Below are 11,230 nucleotides of genomic sequence, written 5' to 3'. Positions count from 1 at the left end.
TAAGGACCATATCGCAATGCAAGATTGATGTAGAAAGCTGAATGTTTATGACTCAGCTGGGGATGCAGAAGCACCAGAATTGAAGGATCACTGAGTTCTCAGAACATTTTTAACAGATTGAGACGACTATGGTAATGCAGGGAGTTGAACTTAAATCTTGGGAGTTACAAAATCAGAACACAGCCAGAAGCCAATTAGAATGCTTAACTCTGAAGGTGTCAGGATGATGGATGAGGGGTTTAGCAGCTGATAAGCTAATACAGTGGCTGAAACGGGCAATATTGTGGAGGAATATTGAAGAGTATCTCATTCAAGAAAACAGCAAAACAAGATGTTGGTGATAAAGGATATGAAGTTTGAGGAGCAATGTAGGAATGCAGTCACTCATTCCTCTGACATTTGCTGAGCAGATGATTTAAAACATGTATATATTTAGTTTATTGAAATTGAAGAAATGTGAACACAACCAGGATATGTTAGTGCTGGTGCTACTTCACACAGGAATTGTCTCTTTGAAGACTTAACTGCCACTTTTAATTATTTCCTTCAAGTGTGGGCAGCACGGTGGCACAGTGGTTAGCACTGCTGCCTCACAGCGACTGAGACCCGGGTTCAATTCCCGCCTCAGGCAACTGACTGTGTGGAGTTTGCACGTTCTCCCTGTGTCTGCGTGGGTTTCCTCCCACAGTCCAAAGATGTGCAGGTTAGGTGAATTGGCCATGTTAAATTGCCTGTAGTGTTAGATAAGGGGTAAATGTAGGGGCATGGGTGGGTTGCGCTTCGGCGGGTCGGTGTGGACTTGTTGGGCCAAAGGGCCTGTTTCCACGCTGTAATCTAATCTAAATCAAATTCTGTCCTCAGTGATTGATTTTGTTTCTATGACAATTCATATTGTACTCATTATCCTGGTTCCTGTTTGAGTACTTGCACTCACTTGATATAAATGTTCTCAAAGTGGGGTTCTGTTGCATACTCTACTTGAAAGCCGAGCACCATGGAGCAAACCAGTTTGAAAAGACTATCAAGAGAAATGTTTTCAAACATATAATGAGAATAGTGTATTACCAACTTTCCCGTTTTGTTTCCTGAAGGAATGGGCTGGGTTGGACTTAGTCTGTATTCATACCATTGTAAGCAAGAAAATGGTCAGGTTTTTGCTTTAAAGATACAGGTTTGAGATGAGCAGATCATTAGATTTGGGTCTCGGGAAAAGGTACTGACTAGAAGGCTATAATATCAGGAACACCTATGGCCCACTGATAGCCATTTATTATTGATCCCACCAGCATTCTCCCATTATGGAATGGCACTCACCTTATGGTAAACTGAATTATATCTCCCTGGAGGCTCAATGCTCCAAGAGCAGGCTGTCAGGATCATTAACAGCCCTTGTGGCCTCAATGTCTCTGCAGATTTACCCTCCAGTTACCAAGGCCTACCTGCCCTAGCCCAGCACGTAAAATAAACTTTCGGCATAATCTGCAACATGCTGTTTCATTCCCTACACAGGAGAGGGGGCAGATCTACTGGATCCTGGGCAGATTGGTTGGCCCTCAAATGGACTACCACAAATGAAATTAATCCCACCTCTAGTCCCCCAGCAGGGTGAGTTTGGGACACACATCTTGTCCTGACTTGAAGATCAATGGTCAATTAGCCACTCATCTGTGTTTTAATGAAAGCACATTATTTCTAAAATAGAATACAAGTTTATTAGTCCCTTTTTATTAGATTAGTTGCTTGCTAAGAACATTTTTCCCTCCTTTTTTTTTTGCATCAGATTTGATGTTGATAAGCTTTCTCTTTTGAGCTTTTCTCCAGTATTGTGGTAGGACTTGCTGTTCTGTTTTGTGAGTGCATATATTCATAATAGGATAAATATCCATCTTTATCGATATCATCATTTTCCAAAACTTCATCTGTCATTTCTGTACCAAAAGAAAGCAGTGAAGATGAAACCGGTTAATGGATGGAGTGAGATCAACCTTGATCTGTACTTCAAACTTAGCTGTGTGTCTGCAATAGCAACTTACAGCAGACTCAGAAGCTCCCAGAGAATTTATGTTTATATTTAATATTGCTTCAACTTGGTCTAAGGTTTGGAAGGGAGATTTGGCCTGGCAATTGAACAGTCATTTAGTTGCTCTGTTTTAAGAGCAGGGCAGGTGTCAGCATTCCAAAACTGAGAGTTTAAACTGGTAAACATTACAGGACCTATACACAGTATACAAGACCAAATGGAGTTTCACTTTTGGGAACTGTACAAATCCAGGTGCAAATTGCTCTTAATTGTGCTAGTTTTCTAATTTAATTTGATGGTTTAGAGTAATTTGTGTAAGAATGTATTTGTTGTCAGTACAATACATTTAAACTTTGTTCTATAGGCATAAAGATGCTGATGGATATTATCTGAATGTTATAATTAATAAATATTTAAATTTGAGAAATGACCACTGTATATCTATGAAATCCATAAACTACTCAATATAATTTTTTTAAGGAACTGTCTATATGTGGGTAAACCCATTTTCAGTTGTATTGATAAACTGAATGAGGTTACCTGTCTTAAATACTTTTTAAACACTGCCTAATTGTACTGGTTCACAGAACGAAGACTTTCCCTCAGTCATACAAACGAAAGCCTTCAAATCAGCACAGTGCAAGGAAGCTCACCTTCCTGGTGAAATCAGACTGGGGCGGTGGTTATTTTGTAGGGGTGTCAGGATTCCCACTCTCTCTATTTTAAAATTGCAAGCACTTATTTGCGCTCAATGCCGTGACCTTTGGGTGATTTGGCCAATTGTGGGGAATTGCTGTGGACAAAACAGTGTAACCTTGTAAAAGCTCTATCACAAGCTTTCAAACAATATTAAAAACATTGTGTTGCTTACATCTTTGGAGGATGCACTTTCTTTCTGTTTTTAACTCTATCTGAAGAGAATAAATACTAAATAAACTTCTAGTACCATCCTTAAGATGTACAATAGATTGTTGACTTGGGGGTGAAGTGAGTGGATCTCATTTTAAATCATTTTGAGCCAGGCTTGGAATGATTTGGCTGCAGCATCAATCAGGAGTGTTAATTCATGAATTATACCTATTAGCAATTTCATCATTTCTTCTGTTGAAAAGGACTCCAGGGTTTCTTCAAGGGAATCTTCCAATGCGGTAATTATTTCCAGGCCATCCAAGAATGTATTTTTGTCGAAGTCATGCAGACTGCAGAGAGGGAATTAAGTAGGACACTCATGAATTAATTCAACAGGAAAAGTCTTTCTCCATTAAATATATTTTTAGAAAAAAAATTAAAGGAATGCTCCAAGGAGATATTACATTAAATATATTTGTCAAGCTTTTCTTTCTGCCTGGCAGTCATAACTTTGCTGTGGTTATATTTAATCTTGTTATTAGCCTCTTGATGGAAGGTCACAAATTTGAGGCGTTTCAATACTGTTGTTTAAGATACTATACCAGTGATCTTGGTATCTTATTGTACTGGTGCATGATGCTAAGAAACAAACTCCATACCCTAACAGTGTAATAATGTCCACAGTGAAGATTATAATTGGTGCAATTGCTGCAATTGATTGTCTAAAGATGCAACTGTTTATTGCAATGATATATGCCTGTTTGAACTATATTAGTGTATACTTTTCCTAATCCTTTTTAGCTAAGAGATTTATATAGTCATACAGCACAGAAGCAGACCCATCAGTCCAACTCTTCCATACCAACCAAGTTTCCCAAACTAAATTAGGCCCATATCCCACTAAACCTTTCTGATTCGTGTATCTGTCCAAATGTCTTTTAACTATTATACCTGCATCTATCATTTCCTCTGGCAGTTCATTCAATATACCCACCACCCTCAGGTCTCTTTTAAATCTTTCACTTCTCACCTTAAACCTTGCAGTTTTAAACTCCCTTACCCTGGGAAAAGACCTTTGCTAGTCATCTTATCTATGCCTGTCATGATTTTATAAACTTCATAAGGTCACCCCTCAACTTCCTACACGCCAGGGGGGGGGAAAAGCTCCAACCTATGCAGCTTCTCCTTTTCACTTTGAAATATTCAAAAGGGGCACCATTTCCACACAGAGGGAAATGTGCCTCTGTGTGGAAATGTAACAGCCTCTCTGTAACAGTCTCCAGTCAGTTACCATACCAAGTACCACAAATGTGTGAATGGAATGAGTTTCCAGAGGAGGTGGTGGAGGCTGGTACAACCACGACATTTAAAAGGCATCTGGAGGGGTATATGAATAGGAACGGTTTAAAGGGATAGGGGCCAAGAACTGGCAAATCTGACTAGAATAATTTGGGATATCTGGTGGGCATGGACGAGTTAGACTGAAGGGTCTGTTTCCATGCTATACGGCTCTAAGACTCTATCATTTGAATTGAATTTAACTTATTGTCATGTGTGCCGAGGTACAGTGAAAAGCTTTGTCTTGAGAGCAATACAGGTAGATCATAGTTAAAAAGCATAGATAACTAAATAGTAGGTAAACAGTGACAAAAACAAAAAACACAGGTACAGGCGACTGTGAAGAGTTTGAGAGTCCATTCTAACAACAGTAGGGTAGAAACAGTTTCGAAACTGGCTGGTGCAGGTGTTCAGGCTACTATACTTTCTCCTCAATGGTAGAGGTTGTAGAAAAGCATTGCCAGGGTGGAATGGATCTTTGAGAATGCTGGCTGCCTTTCCTTGACAATGGGCCTGGAAGATGGGTTCTATAGGTGGGAGGTTGGCTTTGAGAGTGTCCAGGCCGAGTTCACCACTCTCTGTAACAGTCTCCAGTCAGTTACCATACCAAGTACTGATATATCCAGACAGAATGCTCTCGATGGCACATCTATAAAAGTTGGCAAGGGTATTCGCCGTCATGCCAAATTTTCTCAGCTGCGTCCGTATGATCAGTCCAAGAAAGTTTATTGTTAATTACCACTCCCAGGAGCTTGACACTCTCCACTTGTTCCAGCTCTGTCCTGTTAATGTATAGGGGGGGCATGAGTAATATCTTGCCAAAAGGCAATAATGAGTTCCTTGGTTTTGCTGGCATTGAGAGCTAGGTTGTTCTCAGTGCACCAGTTTTCCAAATCTTCCACCTCCCATCTGTAATCTGTTTTGTCTCCATCTGAGATTCGACTGACTTTGGTGGTGTCATCAGCGAACTTCTAAATGGCGTTAATCTGGTATTTGGTGACACACTCATGGGTATATAGTGAGTACAGTAGGGGGCTGAGTACATAGCTCTGAGGGGGCTGCAGTGTTGAATGTTAGCGGGGATGAAATGTTCTCCCGAATCTTCACTGATGGAGGACCGAGGATCCAGTTGCAGAGAGTGGCGCTTAGTCCGAGATCACTAAGTTTAGTAATCAGTCTCAAGGGGATAAAAGTGTTGAAAGCTGAACTGTAGTCAATGAGTAGGATCCTTACGAAGTTGTTCTTGGTGTCACCTTTTGACTGAAATAGTTAACTACACGGTCAGAAAGTGAAGTTATGGCATTTCTATGGCCCTGGATCAGACTGCAATGCATTCATCCACTGAATCAGTAAGGGAGTCCAACTGACTGTCTTCACAGAACCATCAACTACTGTCTACTAGAATTCAGCGAGGTTTCCATTGTGAATATTTTAGGATGATTGTATTTGTGTGTGTTCGACTGATCAAAGTAGAAAAGGCTGATAATCAAGCCAGGAAATATGAGCATCTAGAAAATAGGTACACCCCCTTCTGCTATCAATAGCCACGAAACATGAAAAAAAGGCTATGACCGAGCAGGTTGGATTTTAAATAGCACCATGTTAACTTCAGTGACAGCAGTTCAAGAACTTTTTGGATTAGTCATAAGCAATTAATATAGGCTTGTCCCAATTTAGAGAGAATAGAAATTCATTGAGAGCCTGTTAGTCTGAGAGATTTCTTATTAATGCAACAGTACTAAGCCTATTGTACCATCAAGGTGATTCAATATAACAAAATGTCACTTGTAATTATTAATGGTGCACAGGAGGCAATGTGACTGATAGCTTATAATGGCTCCCTGTCAAACAATTTAGTCAGTCCCTCTACATCCCTGTAGCACTGCTACTTTTTCGATATTAGATGATTCCTTTAAGGAAATGGCAAAAATGCTGCGCTTGAAGTTTTGTTGGATAAAATCGAACTTTTTCAATTGTATGGGATTACCACTTCTCTCCTTTCATTGAGGTTTCTCTGAGTAGAACTAAAAACTAAGATATTCCTTTAAAAGATTATTGTAGGATTACTGCCAATGGGAGGGCAGCTCAGTGGTCAGCGCTGCTGCCTCATAGCGCTAGGGACCCAGTTAGATTCCAGCCTCGGGTGACTGTCTGTGAGGAGTTTGCGCATTCTTCCTGTGTCTGTGTGGGTTTCCCCCAGGTGCTCCAGTTTCCTCCCACAATCCAAAGATCTGCAGTCTTTGTGGATTAGCCATAGGAAATGCAGGATTACAGGGTGGGCTGCCCTTTCAGTGGGCCGAATGGCCTGTTTCCACACTAGGGATTGTGTGATTTGTCATTTATGGAGTATGAATTATACATATATCCTCTTTACCACGTGTAGGTCATGGGGTGGTGCTGGCTGGCCGGCCAGAATTTGCCAATTGTCCTTTGAGAAGGTGGTGGTGAGCTGCCTTCTTGAACCATTGCAGTCCATGTGCTGTAGGTAGACCCACAATGCCATTAGGGAGGGAATTCCAGGATTTTGACCCAGTGACAGTGAAGGAGGGTGAGTGGATGGAGAGGAACTTGCAGGTGATGTTGTTCTCATATCTCCTGCCCTTGTCCTGCCACATGGAAGTGGTTGTTTGTTTGGAAGATGCTGACTAATACTGGGATCAGCATTTGTTGTCCACCTTCAATTGCCCCAGAAACTGAGTGGCTTGCTGAATTATTTCTGAGGAATCCACATGTGTGTGTCTGGAGTCACATGTAGACCAGACCAGGTAAGGGTGGCAGTTTTCCTTTCCTAAAGGGTATTTGTGAACCAGATGGATTTTTTCACATGATATTGCAATGCTTTCACGGTTACTGTTACTAGCCTTTAATTCCAGGTTTATTCATTGGGCTTGAATTAGACCAACTGCTGCAATGCCGTTTAAATCCATTGTCCCCTCAGCGTTAGGCTAAGCTTCAGGATTACATGCAGTGATGGGTATTTTCTAATTAACCTGTTCAGAGCTATTATTATGGCTGGGAGAAATGGGACTTGAACCTGGGCCTCCTGGCTCAGAGGTAGAGAAATTATCACTACACCACAAGAACTTGATATTTCCCCTATAGCGTTGCTTCAAAGTAGCCTGCTCAACTGCATTCAGGATTCGAGATACAGTGCATTCAATAGCATTCTAGCCTCCAGGAATGTTGTATATTTAGGAAAATTCTTATTGACCAATCTTGCTGCTTGCCAATTTTAATTTTATTCAGCAGAGTATTACAACACAAGCCCTGAGTAAAGCACAGCTGTGACTATCCACTGCCAGATCTCCTGCTGTTGCCAAGGAAGAGACTGTTGCCTTTTTGATACATTCACTTGTACCACAACTGAGCTGTGGGTTGCTCCTGCTGCTCTTCGGTCAAGCAGCGACTGCAGAAGATGAAGCAGGTCATCTCAGAGGCATCACTCCTTAGCAGGCTTCAAATTATCCCTAGTGGATAAGCTAAGGGTAGAGGTTAATCCTTCTCAAGATCTTCCTCTGCTGTCTGTCATGTTTCTCTCTTCACACTTGTCCAGATGTGGCGTGGTCTGGAGCCATTGTCCTCAATTATACCTTCCCTCACGCCAGACTTGGGTCAATTTTCTTGGCTGATTTGTAATTCACTTTCTAGCAATTGTGATTCATGTGGATTGGTCCAGCAGGCAAGAATACTTCTCTCTGGTTCTTTAACAGGAATTTAGAAAGTCAGGGGAAAGAGAAGTATAATAGCAAGGGTCTTCCTTGCCAGTCTTTAATTCTTGGAGAAGTTTCATTAGTAAACAATTCACTGATAGTCTGAAGATAGCATCAACAATTACATATTAATTGTTCGTTAACAAACATTTAACAATTTCTTGAAAGAGTGTCACAGGTGTCATTCATAGAATCATACAATCCCAACAATGTGGAAGCAGGCCATTCAGCCCAGCAAGTCCATACTGACAGTCTGAAGCACATCCCACCCAGACACTAGCTTCCCCCCACCCCTCCACCTGTAATTCTGCATTTCCAACGGCAAATCCACTTAACCTGCACATCTTTGGACTGTAGAAAGAAACCCACTCAGACACAGAACATGCAAACTCCACACAGTTGATTAAGGCTGAAATCAAACCCAGATCCCTGACGCTGTGAAAAACCAGTGCCACCCACTCAGCTGCATGGGTGGTATGGTGGCTCAGTAGTTAGCACTGTTGTCTCAGTGTTAGGGACCAGAGTTTGATTCTAGCCTCAGGTGACTGTCTATGTGGCGTTTGCATGTTCTCCCTTTGTCTGTGTAGGTTTCCTCCCACTATCCAAAGATGTGCAGACTAGGTGAATTGGCCATGCTAAATTGCCCATTGTGTTCAGGGATGTGTAGGTTAGGTTCATTAGTCAGGGGTAAACGCAGAGTAATAGGGTAGGGAAGTTACAGGGTGAGTTACTCTTCGGAGGATCGGCGTGGACTTGTTGGGCCAAGTGGCCTGTTTTCACACTAGGGATTCTTTGAAACAATTTCTTTAAGTACCAAATTTTACTCTTGCGGATGACAAAGAGAGTTCACTGGTAGTATTCCATGAATAGCAACTTTCACACCTCCGAATATTCCAAGGTATTTTGCAATTGGAGCAGGAGTTTGAATTGTAGTCCCTGTTGTAATATAGGAATCATACTCACCAATTTGTACAGAAGTAACTCCCACAACACAATATAATAACAAACTGTGTTAGTGATCTAAATTAAGGGATAAATATTGGAATCATGTGAAGATTTCCAGTATAGGTTCAACTGTATTTAGCTTACGTGAAATAATAGAATTGCAGCTCTTCGACAGACAATTCATCAATGTTAGGCTCTCCAAGGTAGTGCTTCAGCTCCTTCTCGATGTGACTGAAATACAAATGTGATTTGTATTGAATAAAATATTGTAAGCATTGCTAACCTGTTTACATAATGTCAGAAAATGGCTCTAACACAAATTTCCTACTTAGTCGGCGCCAACCCCTCCCGTAGCACATCCCCTGCTAGACCTTGTTTGCAATGGATCAGCAAATGCCTGGCCCCTCAGCCAAGTGGCTATTTTTGCAATGAAGCTAAAACAACTAAGGCAGACAAGTGTGTAAGGGAACTTTACAGCCTAGTCTGAACATCTTCACTCCTCCGCACAATTACATTTGCCAATCTGCGAAGAATTCATCTATCCCTCCTACCCCTAGCAGTTTTCAGACTGACCAAATAAAAACTTGCATTTTTATAGCACCTTTAAAGTGACCAGACAGCTTTACAGGAGCATTATCAACCACTGAGTAACAAAGAAATATCAGCTCAGGTAACCAAATACTTGATCAAAGATTTAGGCTTTAAGGAGTTCCTCAAGAGGGAAAGAGAAGTAGGGAGGTGGATAAAACATAGGAAGCTGAAGACATGGCTAGGTACGAGCTGGAAATCTAGAATACTGACCGAAATGGCAGAAATTTTCAGCTTCTGTGGTGAGAGATGTTTCTGCTCAACATGTTATGTTAATTGATTTTGTCAACACAGATTGTTGTGATGAGTAGTTCCAGTAATTTCTGTTTTTATATTTGATGAGAATGAGGTTGTGTGTTTTAAAATAAAATCCTAAGGAGCCTTCAATTTGTGTGTTACGAGTTTGAAGCCACACTTGTAAGAAAGTTGGTTTAGGAACAATGTGTGTGTTGGGCGGCGGGGATGAAGTATGAATTTAATTTGATTAGATTACATTACATTACAGTGTGGAAACAGGCCCTTCGGCCCAACAAGTCCACACCGACCCGCCGAAGCGAAACCCACCCATACCCCTACATTTACCCCTTACCTAACACTACGGGCAATTTAGCGTGGCCAATTCACCTGACCCTGCACATCTTTTGGACTGTGGGAGGAAACCGGAGCACCCGGAGGAAACCCACGCAGACACGGGGAGAACGTGCAAACTCCACACAGGCAGTCGCCTGAGGCGGGAATTGAACCCGGGTCTCAGGCGCTGTGAGGCAGCAGTGCTAACCACTGTGCCACCGTGCCGCCCACTAAATTTGCTCACCCTGGTTTAAGTTACTGTGTGAGTAAATGTGTTTTTTTCTTGCTGAATCATCAGGGAAGAAATCATGTTCTCACACCCATCTCCTTTTGATTTCACTTGGACATCCCACAGGCAGGATCTTCCTTCTGAATCTCAACTGTCAGTCTGTGACTGGTATTGGGACAGTGATCAGGAGCTTGCACTGTGTGGGTACAGTCACTCATTAGGATTTGCCCAGTTTGCAAGGAGCAGGGTGGCTGCAATGGGAGGGAAGGTTCCAGAAGGGCTGTTCCAAATAATAAACGGAGAGAGTGGTAAACCTTGATCTGCTTTCTGTGATTGGTCTGAAGCGGTCCCAAAGGAGCCAGAGCTGTTTACAGACTGGGAGTCCTATTGCCCCACACCTTCTGTAACACGGCTCAGGGTTGGGAGTGGTGAGGGATAGAATGTGGAATCAGCACTCCTGCCTGGCTTCCAATCCCAACCCAAGAAAGATCAAAATACAGGAATCTCCTTTTAATCTATTCCCAGCCTCAACAGAATGGGCCAAAGGATTTCCCCATAGGGACCAGCACACCCTACCTCTCCCTCCACCCCCCATATGCCCGATCCCTTTAGCCACAAGAGCTTTATCGACCTTCTCCTTAAAAAGGCAGACAATTTTAGGAGCAGTTTAGGTATGACATAAGTTAATCTGTTCACTACATGAAGTTCCAACTGGAATTAGAGTGAGGTAGAGAATTTTAGTTAGCTTCACGAGCAATAATCACAAGATTCATTGAACGTCGATTTTGCTGCTCGTCAGATGCTGCCTGAATTGCTGTGCTCTTCCAGCACCACTGATCCAGAATCTGGTTTCCAGCATCTGCAGTCATTGTTTTTACCTCGTTGATTTTAACCCTACTGTGAATCCTCTTGCATGGATGCCTGCCTTGAAGAAGTTTTCCTCCTCTCTCTACAAGAATCTCAGGGAGTCTCTCTCCCACT

General features: G+C 42.0%; 1 protein-coding gene across 1 annotated transcript in view; it reads right to left on the bottom strand.

Moving 5' to 3' along the window:
• Nucleotides 1-1,776: 1,776 nt before the first annotated feature.
• The window catches only part of LOC122553168 (multiple coagulation factor deficiency protein 2 homolog), a 14,534-nt gene continuing 5,080 nt past the window's right edge, over nt 1,777-11,230 (bottom strand). The window contains exons 2-4 of the mRNA XM_043696755.1: nt 9,007-9,093; nt 3,098-3,219; nt 1,777-1,928 (exon numbers count right to left, since the gene is read on the bottom strand). Of these exons, the coding sequence (XP_043552690.1) occupies nt 1,777-1,928; nt 3,098-3,219; nt 9,007-9,093 (361 nt within the window). The remainder of the gene's footprint in view (nt 1,929-3,097; nt 3,220-9,006; nt 9,094-11,230) is intronic.

The sequence above is a fragment of the Chiloscyllium plagiosum genome, chromosome 9, assembly GCF_004010195.1.
Source record: "Chiloscyllium plagiosum isolate BGI_BamShark_2017 chromosome 9, ASM401019v2, whole genome shotgun sequence".
In the NCBI taxonomy this organism is placed as follows: Eukaryota; Metazoa; Chordata; class Chondrichthyes; order Orectolobiformes; family Hemiscylliidae; genus Chiloscyllium; species Chiloscyllium plagiosum.
This window is presented reverse-complemented; position numbering and strand designations above follow the sequence as displayed.